Source organism: Pelobates fuscus, chromosome 7 (genome assembly GCF_036172605.1).
Source record: "Pelobates fuscus isolate aPelFus1 chromosome 7, aPelFus1.pri, whole genome shotgun sequence".
Classification (NCBI taxonomy): Eukaryota; Metazoa; Chordata; class Amphibia; order Anura; family Pelobatidae; genus Pelobates; species Pelobates fuscus.
Window position 1 is genome coordinate 56,664,016 of NC_086323.1, and position 20,451 is coordinate 56,684,466.

Below are 20,451 nucleotides of genomic sequence, written 5' to 3' on the forward strand. Positions count from 1 at the left end.
CGACATCCGTAGCCAGTGACGGCTGCAGGGAATTGGCTCTGTCTAAGGACGATCCAGCGAGACCGTAGGATAGACCTCAATGCGGTACTCTTGCGAGAGGAGCCGCCAGAACAAGATGACTGTGCCTTCACACACAAGCAAATGGAAAAATCTCTGCATACGGTGCTACTTAAATGTCTAAGACACCAATTTCACGAGGAGGACACTTGGTCTTATCAGGCTTTGGGTCATCAATAAAACTTTCTACAGGCATATTTCCTAAATACAGGGTTCTGCAGATATGAAGCAGAAGATAATAGCAATATTAAATGCATCAATTTTGGGATATGCTACAGGTTACAGTATGGGAGAACAAGGCAGTTTAAGAAGGCTTGGTTGCAATACTCAAGAGTGTATTGCTATGTACACACACAGAGCATTATACAGATTAACTGCAAATAGAGTTTATTGAATGCCATTTTATTTCTTTGTATCTACGAATGAACCAATTACAGAAATGACAGAGATTACATGTTAGGGTCAAGTTTGGTAGGATGACATACAAAGTCCAAACCAGAACAAAGAAAATTATAATTAACAGGCATTTAAGTGTAAATAAGGATGTATATCCACTGTTGTCATGCCAGATATTAGTGAATTGAGTACTGTATTAATATGCAGCACAGTACAGTATATTTAATAGATAAAACCAGGATACCAAGGAATAAAACTGTAGTAGATGAACTGCTGGCAGGCATTGGATATATATTGCTTGGAAGCTGTGAAAAACAATATGCGAGTCTCTAAGATAGGAGAGATTTGAGCACGCTACAGTGCACTGATTGCACAGGAAGGATGGCTGTATACAGGGGAGCTCATGAATATTCAGGTGCAAGCACATTCTACTCAGTTAACGCTTGGTAGACACAGAATGTATGTATATATAACACACACACACACGATATAGAGACAGATACACGTATACAGAATAGAAAAGGTTGACCTCTCCTGTATGAGCATAGCTTGGAAGGGTGCTGCTGGACCAACGTAACAATATTTCAGACTGACTTTAAAGACCAAAGCATGAGTAAAAACACACAAATATTAAAGACTCCTTACAATATATGATAAAACATTTCATAAATCTTTCACAACGTCCGTCTACCACATTTTTATTGTCTTTTTCCAACAACCTAATGCCTGCACTCATGAAATTAACAAACTTCCATTAGATATCCATTCACCTGGGCTGCCATCAGCACCCGTATAAAACGTGGATTTCTAGGTGCGTGCAATCTTTTTTTGTTGTATAGAATTTATTGGAATCTAACCAAACTTTTGTTTGCACCCTTCTCTGTCAAAATGCTTTACTGCAGGGCCAGATTTAAACTTGGCACTGCATACAGCCGTGAAGGGTTAATATCCCAAGCAGGTGGATTAATATAAAAAAACAAAACCCAAAAAAACATAGGAAACACGGATGTTGTGGCAGGCTTACGAAATGTTATGAAGCTTTCATGTTTTTGTATGTATATATAAAATATTTAAAATGAGTCATAAATAGAGTGTGCTGTACTCTCTGTAAAATAAATGATACACACAAATAGCGAGAGAAAATCACACACATATTCTAATAAAGGGGCTAAATAGTGAATAGGCTGAATATCGGTGACATCACAAATTATATGTAAAGACTCACTCAGTGCACCAATTCGCTTAGAAATAAACGTATAAAAGCAAACCATTAGTAAGCCAAGTATGCACCAATATTAACCCCTTAAGGACACGTGACGGAAATATTCCGTCAAAATTCCCTTTTATTCCAGAAGGTGTGTCCTTAATGGGTTAATGTGTTCCTCAACTACAGCTTTCTCTGAACTGGGCAAAAAATGAAAAATATTGGGCAAAAAAATAAATAAAAATGCTTTGAGTTGTCTAGGCAAGATAGATGTACAGATGTTTATTAAGACAGGAGCACACTTTATCATAGAATCTAATACCTTTATATATCCTTAAAGGGACACTATAGTCACCTGAACAACTTTAGCTTAATGAAGCAGTTTTGGTGTATAGAACATGCCCCTGCAGCCTCACTGCTCAATCCTCTGCCATTTAGGAGTTAAATCCCTTTGTTTATGAACCCTAGTCACACCTCCCTGCATGTGACTTGCTCAACCTTCCATAAACACTTCCTGTAAAGAGAGCTCTATTTAGGCTTTCTTTATTGCAAGTTCTGCTTAATTAAGATTTTTTATCCCCTGCTATGTAAATGGCTTGCTAGACCCTGCAAGAGCCTCCTGTATGCGATTGAAGTTCAATTTAGAGATTGAGATACAATTAAGGTAAATTACATCTGTTTGACAGAGTCTGCATTTAAAAAAAAAAAAAAAAAAACTGGTTTCACTTTCAATCATAGCCAGGGGAGGTGTGGCTAGGGCTGCATAAACAGAAACAACGTGATTTAACTCCTAAATGACAGTGAATTGAGCAGTGAAATTGCAGGGGAATGATCTATACACTAAAACTGCTTTATTTAGCTAAAGTAATTTAGGTGACTATAGTGTTCCTTTAAATATGCACACATTGGCCTTTCATTTATTTTGGTAATCTCCTTTTTGGTTACCTCTGATTACCAAAAAATTCTATTTAATGATAAAGTGAGATATTTCTGTGCACAAGACAAAACAGAGTGATGCGCTGTCTCTCACCCATTTAAAGTACAAGGATGGAAGGGGAAGGAGGTCTTACCTCAAAGAGATGCTGATGGGAGAGGTTGTTTCGCGGATTGAGCTCAAAGATGAGGACGTGATTGACACCAGCTTGCCTCCAGCCATATGTATTGATTCCCAAGAGAAAGAGAAACTCCACCAGCAGAAAGCCACCCCTGTAAATCCTCACTAAGGGCCACACATCCGTACCTGGAAGCTTGATGGCACCTTAAAAAGAAGGAAGTCCATTAGGATAAAAGAACAGTATTTTTTTTCCCAGTAATAAGCACTCCAAATATTAGGTAACAGCACACATACAAGTGCAACATTTCGACCCATATAATAGTCTTTGTCGTTACCCAATAAATTGGAGTGCTGGACCCTCTTTCTTATGTTTGGATGCATTGTCAATAGCATTGTTCTAATGTAACATATATATTGGGAAATAGGGAATGGCAGTCATATTCCTGTTGAAGAACAGTCTTCAAAAATAAAAATCCTACAAATAATATTCCAACTTGAGGTTCAAACGGTTTTGGAGCAGTATGTCAGAAACCGGGACAGTCACAGCCTATGCCCTCTGTAGCTACACTGATAATGCAGAACGTACACTTCAGCAGGGTCAAACAGTGATTTGTCCAACTTTAGACATGTTCCTACACAATAATGTGCTGAGAGTGCAGGTGTGGGTATAACATGCCATAGTTCATGTCCAACTCATAAATACTCTAACAATATATTGTGCAAATAAATGTCAGTTTAAAAGGGATGTCTGTAACCCAAAGTTAAAACTCACCTGCAATAACAACAGCCATATTCAGAACAATAAATATCCCACAAAAGAGTCCCACTCTGAATGTAGTCCATGCTGGTGCAGGCTGCGTAAACAAAAACAGTGTTTTAGCATTATTAGATGTGCATATTAAAGGTCTTAATAACATGTTAAATCGGCACAGCAAAAAGGAAATATAGACAGCATGGCTAGTGGAGGAGTCACTAAATTGTTATAATAAACAGAGATGCAGAATTACATGAAATAAGGATGAGGTCATCTATGTGATATATAAATATAGGAGTGTGTGTGTGCGCGCAACAACGCACTACTGCACATGGCTGTATTGCATAATATCATTTCTGTAGCGCAAACAGAATTTTGACTTGATAAAGGAAAACAATAATGGAATGCTCGCAAAATTGTGTTAGTAGAATAAAAGATACTACGAGATACTGTAGCATTCTGTTACTTCTTATCCGTGTCACAGTACTGATATTGCAATATACTGGCACATATCAGGTAAGTTAAAAAGTGAGGCATGTTGTGTATATATAATGTAATTTAAGTTCTATTCACAGCAACTCTCTAACATCTATGATTTAGAAAGCAGCCTGTAGGAACACATGCTAAACCATCACCTAATCAGAACCATGGCAATAGCAAGTAACAAAAGATCAACATACTTGGAACATTTCATCATGGATTTAAACCCAAAGAAATTGAGACAAACCATTATCTTAATACTTGGGAAGCTGCTGGTTTCACTAGAGCATCTGAGTTTGAAATAAAGGGAACTACGGATTGTAATATATACCTAATTCAATAAACTCATTAATTCACATAAAACAGCTTACCTGGGCAGCTCCTAAAGGTGGCACACGCAAGCGTTTCATGGCTTTCTGTCTGTCCCCATCTTCCAACTCATTGGTCACTACAGCCTGGTTATGAAAAAGAAAGAATATGACAGATGCACAATCTGTATTCAGCAACCCCTTCATGACATAAGATGTTGGAACTTTCACAGTAACATATCCTAATCTTGCCATGATGAGGTAAATATTGCTTGCATTGGACAGTGCATAAAAAATATTTTAATTAAAATGTATTAGGTCTACATGTTTTTTTTTCTCTCTTTCAAATGTTCCTAGTTTTTAAATTGTAATTGTTCCATTTAATTGTCCTCTCTTCCTCATAGTGATACAAGTATGTTGGGTGGTTTCTCCAGCTCTGTAACCTGAGTGAAGATTGCAGTTAGCCAATATTTAAAGGGAGACTCTACACACCAAAACTAGTCTCTCTTAATTTTTATATTTTGGTGCGTAGATGCTGTACCTTTTGTCTAGTAAAGTAAACACAGGCATTTCTGATACACAGAAATGTTTACAGACTCTAAAGGCATTTCCTCCTTAAGACGTTAATTTTCAATGGTCTTCACTTCAATGGTCTTCACATTCTGCGTTATAGTTATCATGCACCACACAACACTAACAAATGCAGCTAATGCTTCTCTTTGAGAAGAACTGGATTCGATACTTCCTGTGAGGTGCACTAGGCTTGCAGTGCACTGCATACACCAGGTATTCTAAATGCTTCTCTATAAAAAGCATCTGGACAAAAGTCATCAGAATTCATTACTTCAACAAGTGACATGCAGCAGCAATGAGACTGTCCCTGTGCTGGACAACAGGTGAGTTTAATATTTTTTTTGGTGTTTGGAGTATTTCTCTAACACAGCGTACTTGGTCACTGATCCAATAACACACAATAACCTGTTCAACACCATAAACCTATAGACTTTTAAGATGTCAACCCTCTGACGAGAACTCTTGAAGATGGGACAATACGCAAGCCTGTCTTTAATGACATCCACGATTTGTGTTAGTTCCCCAGAACGATCACAAAATCTTTATATGCTAAGTCGCTATGTCACTCAGCAGAATCCCCGGACAGAAGCTGTATGGGTCCGCCTCCACTGGTCACAATATTTACAAAACAAATTACAAAAAAAAAAAAAAAAAAAAAAAAATACTCACTTTATTATGCAAAAAATGTAACAAAAATAAAGATCTTCTCTGACAATGGCAAGGTACAGGGAGAAAAAAGTGAAAGCTTCAGAAATCTGCAGCTATAGACTGTGCAGTAAGTAATGCATGCAAATTCTGCTAACACATGAAATGTAAAACACTTAATGTGAATAATAGTAATGTGAAACAACAAAAGTGATGTGTGCAAGATTTAAAAGAACACCCTTAGTGACACTATGTAGCAAAAGTGCTCTCTGGGTGTCATATTTGTATTTTAATAAGTGACTTGTTTTAAGTTTTGAGTTAGACAAAACTCTGCTTTTTTTTTTTAAGTCTGGTATAGTAATGGGGAAACGAACATCAGTTCCTTGGTTAACATGCAGACATTATGTATATCTCGGATACGTGATTTTTTTAATGTAAATAGTTTATGTAAGTAGTGTGAGGTTCGTTTTAATTTCTGATCAGATTCCTATTTTGTCCACTTTATGAGTTAGTTCGAATACTTTATGCTTATAACATTACATTTTTTGAACTGATGAATTAAGGACTTTATTTGGACTGGTATTCTAGAAACTTTCTCTGTGCGAGGTGGAGATTGCTATATGCCGATTGGATCACGGCAAAGAGCCCTGCAAATAAAAGACAATCAGTGGTGGGAGGAGAAACTGCTCATTTAAGAAAGCCCCAGAAGGAGGGGCGAAACGCGTCACGGGACCACAGAAGTGTTTGAAGCTTGTACACCAGCGAGACCAGCCACGATCAAAAGGAGAAGGACGGCGGCTACATCCCAACGGTCCTTCACTAACAGAGGGCTGGTGAGCAGACGGTGGACTTATTTTGCTGCTTTATGTTTTTTTAAGGCTTGAAATAAAGGAGCTATTTTTACCTGTAACCCGGGTCACCAGAGCATCTGTTGGATCGCACATACTCTAGGGACAGGTCCCTGAGTGGGGAGTGGGTCTATTACCACTCAACTTGTGAGTTCAATACCTACAAAGGTTTTATACATATTTGTTTTATTTTGTAACTTTTTTGCACTAGGAGTGCTTTCTGTGTTACTTTTTGCAGATACCACCAATGTATACTTACAGAATTGCAAGTATATACACGTGTTATATTGTGAGTTAATATTATCTCACTATTTTGTATATAAACACCCAGAGAGCACTTTTGCTACATAGCATCACTAAGGGTGTTCTTTTAAATCTTGCGCACCAGCACTTTTGTTTTTTCACTGTTTGAATCTTATTACCAAGATCTGAAGTGGGTTGCTGCAAACAATATTGAACTTTATTTATTGTATTGTTAGTTTTTACGCCATCTTTTTAAAATGGACGTGAATAATAATAATGTGTTGGATGCATAACTAAAAGGAGATACACATTATGCATCATTTTGCAGCCTTGCTAAGAATCTGAGAGTTGTGAATACATAGGTGCATGTATTTCATGTCTCTGACAATTAACAGGTAGTTGCGCTTTCTAGAATACCTCAGTCTCCGAAATCAACTGATTGATTTTCTTGCATGTGTAGAATGGCGCCACTTCCACATGAGCCACACGCCAGTCTGCCCCACGACCTGTCTCCAGGATCTTATCATGTTTCTTTAGGATCTTGCGGAAGCCGGTAAAGTTAAGATTCTGAAGAAAACAGGGGTAAGAAAAAAATCCATTATTGTAACCAATAAACTTGGTAATCTGTACAGAATAATGGTTTGAGATTATAGCATATGGTTTGCAGTACACAGCTATGATATGCATGTGAAGTCATATGGACTCTGAGGACCCAACTTGTAGGAGATAAACACATCATTAACTATAGGTTTGCAAGTAAGAATGTGTTTGAATAATCATGATCAGCTATTAAAATGTTAGAGCTCACTAGCTAGTTTTATCAGAAGATGTTAACTGACTTTATTGATACTTTGCTATGACATCAAACCTCAGTAAATACTAGTATGTGTATAGCGAGTGCTCAAATAAGAATAACTGTATGCAGCCTCTGCTAAATGCTCTATTAAAGAAAAGGTTGACGTGGTACTTGGCCTGTATTATATACATATCTTTGCTGTAATAACTAAATGCAGAAACAATAAACACGTCAGTATATATTAAACCATGAAATAGATCATCTATATGGTTGACATAATCCTGGGGTACCAAACCAAATATTCTCAATTGCTGGTGCTCATGGGCAAGAATGTGCTTCATAGAGAAGTTGAAATGTAACTGGTGTTGTGAAAGGGATGATATGGTACAGTTAAATGCTATAATATTATATATAATACTGTATAGGGAATGTTGCAATGAGTCCACGTAACATTATCTAGAAGTGGTAACTTTTTCACATTGTTTTTTTCTCTCCCTTTCCTTATGCAAAGCTTGTTAGTGAGTGATTCACCCTTTATTTAGTATTTTGTCTTGTTATGATCAGATAACTATTTTTTTTAGACGAACAGCTAAACTGCTGCATAAACATAGATTTACTAAAAGGTTTTGGAAGAGATGGGAAGGCAGCTGTAAACTGGGACCTTCAGTTCCACTTCTCAAGGACAAAAGATAAAATCCTAAAAAGTGCTTGTGTGCTGCACTGTCTCGCCCCCTTTTCCAGTAACACTTTAGTACACATTAGAAAAGCTCTTATCATGGTCAAGTCCTCCCCCCACATTGTTCATGGAAAAAGTGTTAAGGTGTGCAGCCCAAAGTTGCATACAGATAGAATACCATCCCACGTCAACCATAGTTTCCAGCCTTATCCTTTCCTCCTCTGAGGTTTGGTTTCTGAAAATTCGATTATATTTTTAGAGAGAAAATCCATGTTTTTAGAGACGTTATTTATTCCAGTCTTGCAAAATCTTGTTTAATCACAAACATTTTCTTTATTAACCCCTTAAGGACACATGACATGTGTGACATGTCATGATCCCCTTTTATTCCAGAAGTTTGGTCCTTAAGGGGTTAAAAATTCAGGGGAGAGTTTGAATGATTGCACTTAATACTTTTTGTTTGCTACGGTCATTATTCTATTTAATTGAAACTTCTTTTAAGGCTACCCTGGTTAGTTCATGAAAAGGGAGGCAGAGATGAGCTACTGTGAACCACATTCAATCACTTCCATTAATCAGTAAATTGATTAAGTCAAGTTGAATTTCAACCTTAAGGGCAGAATAGCCAAAATAAGAGAATTGCTGGCTTACAGAATTGTTCAAGTTCGGCGATTTGACCTTATATTTGTTATTCACTTTGAATTTGCCCTTTGGTAAATAACCCTGTTAGTTTGGCAGGTGTATTGAAAGACTGCACACCTGGTAGTTCTGCAGCAGAATAAGGCTTAGATAAAACTCGCTGAATGCCAATTTTAGGTCCCTGATGTTCCTATGTTGGACTCTCTCTTCATGTGACAGAGTGAACACTGCCTTTCTGCGCTGCCGGAGGGCTGGTGCTCTGCTGTTCTCCCTTTGTGCATCCAGCGAGGACTGCAGCTCATTTTGTAAGGTGGCTGAGCGTCGCTGAGCTTCTGCCAATTTTTCTGTAACCACAGTAAAAAAAAAAAAAAAATACAAAAATCAGTGACAATTTTCAACAATCCATATCAGAGAGTCATTACTCACATGACATTCTCCTAGCAATCTTCAACAATCAGTGCCACAGAAATTGCACTGCATTTTCTCAGCAAATTTCCACAATCAAGACCACACATCACTTACATAGTGTTCTCTGTGCTTCTTGTATTCCATTTACCTGAATAAAAAGTGTTTATTTTGGCAAGCTCCTTCTCACAGGTTTGGAAGAATTTTTCTTCAAACTTGGCAAAATATCGCTTTACTGTATCCTCATCAGTTACTGCAAGACAAAAACATATTGTTGTTACAGACAGCGTAGCATGGGCACACATTTAAACACAGAGTCTATTCACTAAAAGCAGCCGAAAGGTGCTCCAAGTTTGGCTATTTTAACACATAGTTTGCCATGTCAAACCCGTACAGCTATACATAAAAGGCAAATTCAGGTATCCCAGTTATACTTCCACCACAATTCAGCTGCCTATCGGCTAGCTGTTCAGATATATTTTCTCTCTCTCTCAGACTAAAGTAATAAGAGTACATACATATATCTATGCAAACAAAATACTGAAGAGCAGACCCTGCATTAAAGATTATAGATGCCCCGGCGGAGCCCAACAGCGGAGGCAAGCAGACGCAAGTCTAAGGAGCTCCGAGCAAAAACGGAAGAAAATAAACTTAAAATCGACAGATACTACCCCCAACAACCACTAACCGAAAGCAGGAACCCCTTAAGCCCTAATGGGACGCAAACACAAGAAACAGATGCCGGATAAACCAGCCCCAGGACAATAGGGGAAATGTGGCAGCAAGCATGCGGCCCGAGCGGATCCAATATGGCGGCACTCCACGGAGGCTGCTCAGAATTCTTAGATGACTACTCAGAGGGAGCTGAAGATGAATGCCTCCTAACCCCAGACCCAAAGCCAAGGGCAAAACCCAGCAAACCAAGGAAGGACCCAGACGCCGACCTGGTAACCACTGGGGTGTTAAAGACCCTGCTAGCTGACCTACAAAAAAACATCCTCGCGGACGTCACCGCACTAAGGGGAGAGCTGCAGGGCCTGACAGGTCGCATTGCAGTACTAGAGGCCTCCTCCCAAGAACAGCAGAGCACTATTGCCTCACTGCGAAGCGACGTGCAGGACCTGCGCAACCAAAATATGCTGTATGAACGGCGCTTCGCAACCCAGGAAGACGCAAGACGGAGACTCAATATCAAGGTCAGGGGACTCCCAGAGGGGTTGCCGGAGACTGACCTACCGCACATGATCAAGCACCTGCTAACCAGCATACTGCCCACAGACCAAGCTAAAGCCATAACACCCACAGATCTCTTCCGGATTCCGAAACCCGCTGGGGCCCCAGACATGGCCACAAGGGACACCGTACTCACCTTCAAAAACGGGACTGACAAATCGACGGTCCTCACAGCCGTCCGGGGTAAAGCCCCCATACAATTTGAAAATGCTAAACTAACCTTCTACGCCGACCTGTCCAGTGGAACTCTAGCATGGCGCAGGTCACTTCGGCCTCTCACCTCCACGCTCCAGCGCAACAACATACCGTATCGCTGGCGGTCCTCGCACACGCTCCTGATACAGCAAGGTGAAACGACACACCAAATCTACAGCATGCAAGATGCAGCGTCCCTTCTCCGAACCCTGGGATTGCCACAGGATTCACTCCCCCAAGCGGGACCCTGTGCCCCCACCCCCACCCTGGGATCCAGCAAAAAGTGCCCCATTCAGACCACGGAGCACCACACCGGTTACCTACGCCTCAGTTAACTCATAGATGGAGCCGAAGGGCGCACCCTCCAAGCTCCGCAACACCATGACCTGCCTACACCGAACTGCCGAGAAAGGGAGTACTGCGCCAGGGCGCTACCAATACCCCGCAAGGCATCAGTTGATGAGATCAACTATCAAGACCTTTGGGACTCTACTTTCCTCTTCTCCCTTTTATCTCTCATTAAATACGCCAGTACATGATACAGGACTCTTGCCTGGAGAACACCAGGGGACCTTGTTGCTCTGTTTGGCAAGTTTGGGGTTGTTCATCTGCAGTAACACGAACATAGCCACTGTTTGTTTAATAATTAATCTACTAATACGTCATACTTATAAGGCACATAACTTATTTTTCTCCGTTTATTTTATTTTTTCTCCCTCTTTCCCTGTTTCTTTGTTTCTCCCTTTTTCCTTTTTTATATTATGTAGCCTTTGTTTCTTTAAAATGACTCTATACTGAGCTCCATGTGTGGTATATTAAGCGATGGCTAACATACAAATATTCGCCTCCTTAGCAAGCACCCCTAAGCAAGAATTCCCATATAACATTGTTACCCAGAAAGGTACAGGGAAATCCCACCTAGCAGACGAGGGTAGCTTCTTAGGATATCACCTGGGACCCTGCCATATGCAAAACAGAAAGCACCACAACTTTACCCTACTACCTTAAGCCTGGCGGGCCATCAACCCCCAATCACACATTAACCATGAGCTTAAGTGTTCCCTACCACATAACTAGGGGGATTTATGTTTGCTCCGGACAGCCTGAATATAGTCTACCCCAGCTGGCCCATTTCCATACTCAGCGAAGCATTTAAGCTGCACAGTTAACATAGTCCTAATGTGTCCCCTTGGACCACCTCGCAGGAGTACCTTCAGTTGTTAAGCACCCAGTTAGTTTCACTGGTGAAGTTTACACTCTATACGTCTCAATATGCATTACTCAACTTATTGCCGCTAACCTTAGGGGACGGCTCTTTATGTTCATTTTTCTTCCGCCTAGCGCGGCACACTTAAAATCGCAGCTCTGACCAGACATACTGTACTAAACGCATAACACTGTCTAATCCAACACTAAGATGAGAGCGTATAGCTATGCTCTGTAATGCAATGTCCTAGCCTGACTGTTAATCTTAATCTTAATCTGACTACTAAGTGACACATATCTGTGAATCAAAATACTACTTTTACTTGTCTCTATAAGCGTAAGTTATCCTGTTTATATAACTACTTTATGTGATTAAGCGTGTATGCGAACTTGAGCGCACCAGCTATTGTGGCTGTGCAACTCCACCTGTTAACCTTATGCACGACCAAAAATAAAGAATAAAAAAAAAAAATTATTATTATAGTGGGGAATTTGTGCTGTTGTCCAGGACTATTCGGCTTCAATCTGGCAGAGCTACCATCAAATGTAGAAATAAGATCCCTTTATTATACCAGGGACCCATTTGGTTCAATGCAATTTTTATACAGTGAAATAAAAGTGAATTAATTTTACCCAACAAACATAAGAGAATGGAGCCAGATTATAGTTTCTGGTTTTGCTAAAGCCAATTCATTGCTAGCTGTACAATTAAATAGGAAGTCTTTGCATCTAAATGTCATTGTACCAAATAAGAACACAGAGCACCCATAGCAGATTAGTTAAGCAGAAATTCCAAGTAGCCAATCAGAAGTTTGTACAACCTTCACTTTTAGTCTGTGACATGAGCGCTACATACAGACACTGTGGTTTTATTTCCTTGAATGTTTATTCAGTTCAGCCTAAAGGGACACTTCAATGCTCATGTACCAAGCAGATTTTCTCAGCTGCTTGCCACAAAGCCCTCTCACATTGTAAGCAGAATATACAGCTGCAGGGTTACACATTAGGCAGGCGAGACTCACACATGCAATGTGTTTCTGCTCACATTATTTCAGGAAGCTGATGTCCCGATGGTCATTGCTAAGCAATTTAACCATTTCCTCCAGGAGGAAGGAGTTGTTTTTTTCCCCCCACTTGCAACTGTCCAAAAGACAGGAAGTTTAGAGTAGAGTATACAGATTCCATGGAAAGTGCACAAGCTGCTGTTATACCAGCAGAGTGTGTTTAGAAATCTCAAACTAAATTCATTTTTTCAGCTATTGTTTCTAAATCATGGCAAGTGCTCACTAACCATTATCTATATGTGCCATGATCATTTGCTGAAGAGGACAAACAGACTGCATTTCTAAGCAACAGCCCAAGGACACTCATTATAGAATAAGCACAAAGATTCTGTTGTACCCCTCCTCTCTAGGAAAGACTACTGGCCTTGAATATACATACACTCCATGGCAACAACAAGCATAGTAAGTCTATATATCATGAAAAGATATATCTAGATTATTGAAAAATAAATCATTTATTATGAGAGGCAAAAAAAAAAAAATGTGTTGATCAAGAGACCTGCAATATGCCTCCACAAGCACCTATTAACAGCATCCCAAACACAGAGTCCTGCTGTACAAAATTGTGAAAACAGAAGTTTAATGGCAAAAGCATACACCGGATTCTACACGGGCTCATTTGCACCAATACATTACCTTTCATTTGTAACAGTAAGCTGTATGTTTCTATTGCTATTCTTACAAATCAGAAAAGCCGGGTTAAGAATGAATACATTTCTGAATCCATTACGCAGGACCAAATTTATTTTATTGCCGCTCTTATTTAGATTTATAGAAAATTAACCAGAATGTCCGTTACATGAATAGGAATTGTCCCCTGGAATGCCCATTACATCAGGGGTTGGGTCTATTACTGCAGATATGTCAGAGTATATAAACCTGCAGCTAAAACGGTTTGTACAAAAAAAGTCTGGTGAAGACGCAGACAAGACATGCCATTGAAATGTATCGAAAGGCACTTATATTCCATAATATCTCACTTTACTTAAATTACGTATGTTCATGCAATTACCCTGCACTGATTCCCTACTGGAGACAATGAGGGTTCAACAACGGCATACATGTGATTGCTGGTTGCCAGATCTAGCTGCGTTAACAAACTAAGATCTCTCCAACATCAAAGAGGAATTGTGCCACAAGCATAGCTCACTGCAGTTCTCCACATAATGCAAACGTACGATTATATAAAGACAGCTTGGGGACGTGGCGATTACGAGAATGTCCATGTTCTTCACCGCACTACCAGAATCAGCTTAATTAACAGCATATGGTAATTATGCATTTTTCACTTTAGTAAACATCTAAGAAAGGGGTTTCCTGGGATAAACAAAGCAAGCCAATGAATAATCAGCTTCTGCTGTTGTCTTATAGGTATAAAAGGTAGAAAGTTCCAAGCCGAGTGCAACCCATCTCACAGACCAATGTGGTTATTATTATTATTTATGAAAGCAATAAACAAATTCTGCAGCGCTGTACAATAGGTGAACTTACAGACAACTTGGATGCTGCGGAGGGCCCTGCACCAACGAGGGAGTAGGGCAAAGTGGCACAAGAAGGGTAAGATGTGTTTCATATATTAATTCTTGGGATGAAAATATAATTTTGCCTCTTTATGAATGACCTCACCTTGAAAACGGTGTGCAATTTTTGGCACATGTTCTAAAGAAGGATATTATGGCGTTAGAAAAAGTGCAGAGGCGGGCTACAACATTGATTAAAAAAAGGAATTGAACATTTTAGTTATGAAGAAAGGTTAACAAATTGAAATCGCTTTAGTTTAGAAAAGCAGCACGTCAGAGGAGATGATAGCACTATACAAACATATTCGGGGCCAATACAAACCATGATCTGGAAATTATTCAGAAACTGGACTATACATAGGGCATGAGGTCAAACAGTTAGACTGGAAGAAAGGAGGAGATTTAGTCTAAGGAAAAATAAATTAAAAAAAAAAAAAAAAAAGTCCTGCGCTCAAACTCCCACTACTCTTGGGTGGCAGCAACATCCATGGTACACATCAGCGCCAATACCTAAAGTAAAAACCAAAGGAAAAAGAAAAAGAAAAAAATTTGCATGCGTTTTTTCCCAAATCCCTATGCATATTTACACAAATAGCGGTTGTTTAGTTACTCCAATGGCCATTAGTGGGACTGCCCACCTGGCACATCAAGGCAAACCTCCCAGGTGGGTCCTACACTAGCCCTTCACCTTGCTTCCTTGAGCTTCTGGCAAAAATATCTCTAATGAGACAGAGAGGGGTATTTTTATATACACCACTGCATACTCTAACCCTTTATAGGGAACACATGGGATGGACAGCAGCATTGTAACATAGCTGTGTGATACAAACATGAATACAAATACAAAAAAAACAAGTTCTGCGCTCAAACTCCCAACACTCCTGGGCTGCAGCAACAACCATAGTACACATCAGCCCCACTACATACAATAAAAACCAGAGGGAAAAAAATTACCTGCGCCCTTCCCAAATCCCTATGTATATTTAAACAAATCGAGTTTAAATATAAATATACATAGGGATTTGGAAAAGAGCGCAGGTAACTTTTTTCCTAATGAAAAATAAGTGTTTTTGTTTTGTTTAGTTTTTTTCAGTAAGGATGTGGAATTCTCTGCCAGTAAGAGGTGGTTTTATCAGAGTCTCTACAGATGTTAAAATAGCAATTGGATAAATGCTTGCAAAAACATAATATACAGAGATATTTTTTTTTATTAGATATTGGACTGCTATTCTGGGGTGAACTAGCAATTTTTTCCTAGTTGGTCACAAAAGCTTCAGATTCAGTTTTTTTGCCTTCGCTTGGATCAACAGCAGAAACAAACGTGAGAAAGGCTTAATGTGATAGGCACAAGTCTCCTTTCAGCTATGTAACTATAGTTATGGGAAAACAGGTTGCTAGAGTTTATAATTTAATATTTGGGATGACACAGTAGCAGGAGAGGAAGCAATGTGGCTTACGAAGGTGTGGAGAGGAAAATCAGCTGAATTAATATGCCTTCCTGAAGAATTGAGTTTTCAATGATTTTTGAAGGAATGGAGACTGGGTGAGAGTCTATAGGAGCAGGGACCGGACAAGGGAATTACACAAGAATGGTGCAGCCCAAGAGAAGTCTTGTAGGTGGGTGCCAGAGGTGCATAAAAGGAACAGAACATATTCCTAAAAAGCACTTGCACTAAACCATTACAGTAGCAGTTTGTTAAAATACATTGTGGCACAATTCCACAAACTATTTTTTTATTTTAGGTTTTATAACTGCTGGCCTGTCCTGCCAGATCAGTATCGATTTCCCCTCCTCAGACATACCCATAATTCAACTGACCTTCTTACCCATCAATACTCCCCCTTCCATTCATGTAAATGATTCTATGTGCAGTCACCATTCAAGTAAGACTATGTGTGAAAGGCCCGAGGCAGTTTTTTCCTATTGTAAAATTGCAATATACAAAAAAATATTGAAATCATGTAGTGCTGTTTGCAGCTTTTCCCTTCATTAGTTTTAAATGGTCTTTTGTTTTTATCACAATATGATGAGTTTGTGATTATTGTTTTTTTTCTCCCACTGCATCAAATTAATTCTTTACAATGTGTGAATAGGTTGTCATGGCACATTATGCCATTCTGATCACCGCCAATGCGAGCTTGTAATTGGATACACAGACTACATCATATCACAAATATCCATTGCATACACCATTGCAATGCCACCTCTTTGCAAAAAAAACACACTACAATGTGGAAGCTTGAGTACAATAAGGACCACAAGTGGGTCAATTGATTTTGCTCAGTCCAATTTCCTCCAACTATGCATTGTCCCGCATAGACAAATACGCAGGCAACCAAGTAAATGAAGGTGCGTACCAGTCCTTCAAGCAGTGAATGGACAAGCTGGGTATACACTCCTGTACCTGCTACCAGTCCTGCACGCATTATGCCAGCTTTAACAGCTTTTTCTTATTTTTTGCCTGGCTGTTCGCACCAATATTCTAGAATAACAAGTATGTTCATGAAAAGACCATCCCATAATTGGTTGCCGCAATGCCGATGTGCTATTTAACAGCTCTTTCTTCACTCTACCTGACCTCTATTAGATTTCACATTGGAGTCGCGCTGGGGGCTCCATTTGTGGCTTTGTAACAGTAAGAATGGGAGGTCTAACACTGGCAGGGTACTGGTTTGAAAGCATAATCTGATGTCTCAGAAATAGATTTGAATTTCAAATTAACGCAGGTTTCATTTGCATGTAGTAAGGTTCAGAGGATAAAAAAAAAACAATTTTTTTTTTAACATGAACAATGTCTTTATGTACCATCATCATCCAAGGATCAGAATTAATAATAATAAAAAATAAAAAAAAAATCCTGACAAAAGTGGGAGAAGCTTATTAAAATCAAGCCAATTATCTTTGTATTGAGGCCATGGGCATTTTATTATATTGAGATCTGTCGTTTACACAGCTGTTTTCTCTATTATGGTCGCAGTTGCTTCAGTGACATTCAAGTCAGCCTTCGATACCGTTAGAGAGACTCTTGGCATATATGCAATAAAAAGAAAAAAGGACAAACAAAAGCAGTCCTGCCACCTGACTGGAAATTCATTATCCATCTTTGCACTCTCTGCCATTGCTCCTTCATTTCCATAAATCTCACCATGAAAAAATGATAGCAATCTGTCTTGAAATCAGTTCACCCAATTCTGTGGATCTAACTGTATATAAAAGCTTACCAGGAATGAGGCGGCACACTAAATTCAATGAAATATCTGCCCACAGATCTTGCATTATACTGTGGTGTAATAAATACAGCCTTGGATGCGACTTTCCAGGATTTCAATATAGTGTTTACTTATCCACGGTTTTTAACAAATATGTGTTAGTGAAGTCTGAAGAAAAAAAAAAAAAACAAAAAAAAAAAACACCTGATCATTTTAAGAGAATGGTTTTGATAGATCTTTTGGAAGATGTGCAAGAAGTCCCATTGAATACACCAACATATTCAAAGTACGATATATAAAATAAACCACAATAACCCCTGTACAAAAGTAAACATGTAATGTACTGCATAACATTAACAGAATACATTTATTTCAGTCAAATTGTAACCGGTATCACTACATACAAAATGTGTTACACACACACAGTAATATTAACGGTCAGAGACAGTCATTTCATTTATTTTAGGTAGTTTTTTTTTGTTTTTGGTGATCATGATGCTCTCTTGCTATAGTTTGACATATACAGTTTGCATCTGTGTTTTACTTTCACATTTTTTTCTGGGGCGGATGAGAACACCTGAGCACACAAGAGTACTTAAAGAGACACTCAAGAGCATTGAGGTGACCCCCATTTATTAATGCCTTACACCAACACTGCACAGCAGATTTAGTACTTCTAAGCGGTTTTCCCCTATTTTCTGTGATACTTTCATAAGAGGTTCCAAAATAGGGGTCACATTCAACTCTTAAGTGTCCTTTTAAATCTGGTTTACGTGTGAAGAGAGAATTTTTTTGTTTTTGTTTTCCATTTTACCAAAATGTTCAGGTTTTAGCACAAATTGGCAATTTTAACCTTGCGACAACCCCCCTGGCTGTCAGACAACCGGTCCAGTTGATTCCTGGTAGTTTAGCTCAGTGGAGCTAAACTCAAGAAGTGTTTAACTGGCCAGAGCACCTGCCTTTCAAATACTTCTCATTGAGCTGCATTGGAAAGTGTGTGATTGGAGAGCCACAGAAAATCTTGTCTGGTTAGAAAGGCAAGAGAACTGCAGCTTTTGCAAGTCATTTTTAGATATAACTCCATGAAAAAATGCAAAATGAAATGCATGCGTGTTTTCACTCGCGTATATCTACTAAATTGGGAATTGGAGTGTCCCCAATAAGTGTCTTACACTTTTACGGTCTAGATTCACCATACAAGGTTAACATAAAAAGCAATGACAAGTAAATAGTGATATTTTCCATTTTTTATTTACTTGAGCAATGGAGTTTATTTTTTTCACCAATGTTGACAGCGACCTACAGTAGCAACAAACGAACAGGACAGTTTAATTCATATACCAGTAGTACTTATTCTTGATATCACTTGTGACAACATAGGACTGCAAGTTTAACAATACTGTGCTTAATTACTCATTGCTTATATTCTGATCTCAACGCGCGTGCATATTATATATAAATTGTGACAAAAGTACTCCTTTCCCTTGGTACCTTGTCCTAAGATTGGGGTGTTACACACAGTATTTTCAGGCTTTAGAGACACTTCACACGCTGGATGAGGTAAAAGGACTTGCTCTTTATATTGTGGTTCCAAAATAAATGCACAGTAAAGTATAAAGGTAACAAAATATATAAAACAAAATCCTTGCTCTTCTGAGCACTAACTAAACAAAATAATTAGCTAACTGGGTTGGATGGCTTGTCCATTTCCCAACATAAACAACCTTACTGTTTCAGGGTTTTCAGCTCTCTGTTTCCACTCACAGAAACCAAACACAATCTCTCTCCTCCTTTGGCAGGGGAGTACTTAATAGCACTGGTAATTGACAATCCTTTTCAGGTGAGTTAAATTAGGATTCAAACTCTGGAACTGGACTTCTCACCTGTAGGTTACAAGCAACTTCCAAAATGTCGAGTGGAGCACTGGCCCACCCTACTCTCCAAGTGCTCCACCCCAGGGCCCAAATATACACATATTTAAAGTGCAACATTCATTATAACATAACACATTTCCCTGGGGCTAATTACACAAAGTATGAACCTTGCAAAATCCGGGGAGGTATATAGATTCCCTCCAGCACAATTCCTTGCTTTCGGTCACAATATATACACACACACACACACACACACACATACACTTATATACAGCTCACAAGGTTAAGCTTTTCAAACTAGCCACCAAATCACACGGCAAGGATTTATCATTATCTGAAGGAGTCTCTCACTGGATTAAACCCTACTGTGAACTAACAATCCATACAATTTAGGCAGCCTGGGCCCGTGGGCATTTTTTATAGAACAAAACTAATTAGCTCTTCTGACTTCTAGTATCTCAAGGAAAAATGAGCTTTATACCATTTAAATGCTCGTTATGAGCACCTAATGAAAATCTGTAATCGCTCTCCCTCTCTCGGTGGACAAGCTCCCAGCCAGCAGCCACCAATTCCCAGCAAGCAGCTACTGTACTGCACACACTCGGCACAGCAGTTTGTCGCCTCCGGACATGAAGGTAATTATCAGCTGTGCAGATATGACTTGAGTAAGATCTGAAAATGAAATGAAAATGTGCTTGTTTTATTAAGGAAATAGAAGTTATTGACAGCCATTAAACTGCTGAATAAGTAGGTCTGGTGGCTGCAGATGTTCTAGGTCAAGCGCAGAATGAAATCAAAGGAACAGGTTCCTCTGCGGTGAAATGAGAAGGTGAAATAAGATCGTCTCCAAAGTACCTTTTCTTTTAAAAGGTGTTACAGCTACGGTTATTTATTTATAAATAAGAGTACGTGAGCAACAGAAGGACAGAAGCTGGCATTTGCTGATATACAGGCCAGGTAGAAACTGGTGGAATGAATATTTGATTATTATTAAAGGATAATACAGACAATGTCACAATTTGTTTTTGGATCCGGGTGTAAGCAATTACCAGGCAGTAAGGCAGTGTTGAC

At 39.1% G+C, this 20,451-nt stretch overlaps 1 protein-coding gene across 1 annotated transcript in view; it reads right to left on the reverse strand.

The window, feature by feature from the left end:
• The window catches only part of XPR1 (xenotropic and polytropic retrovirus receptor 1), a 112,708-nt gene that overhangs the window by 20,221 nt on the left and 72,036 nt on the right, over positions 1-20,451 (reverse strand). Inside the window, exons 3-8 of the mRNA XM_063428310.1 lie at positions 9,230-9,331; positions 8,794-9,017; positions 6,980-7,129; positions 4,317-4,400; positions 3,484-3,565; positions 2,728-2,915 (exon numbers count right to left, since the gene is read on the reverse strand). Coding sequence (XP_063284380.1) covers positions 2,728-2,915; positions 3,484-3,565; positions 4,317-4,400; positions 6,980-7,129; positions 8,794-9,017; positions 9,230-9,331 — 830 coding nt within the window. The remainder of the gene's footprint in view (positions 1-2,727; positions 2,916-3,483; positions 3,566-4,316; positions 4,401-6,979; positions 7,130-8,793; positions 9,018-9,229; positions 9,332-20,451) is intronic.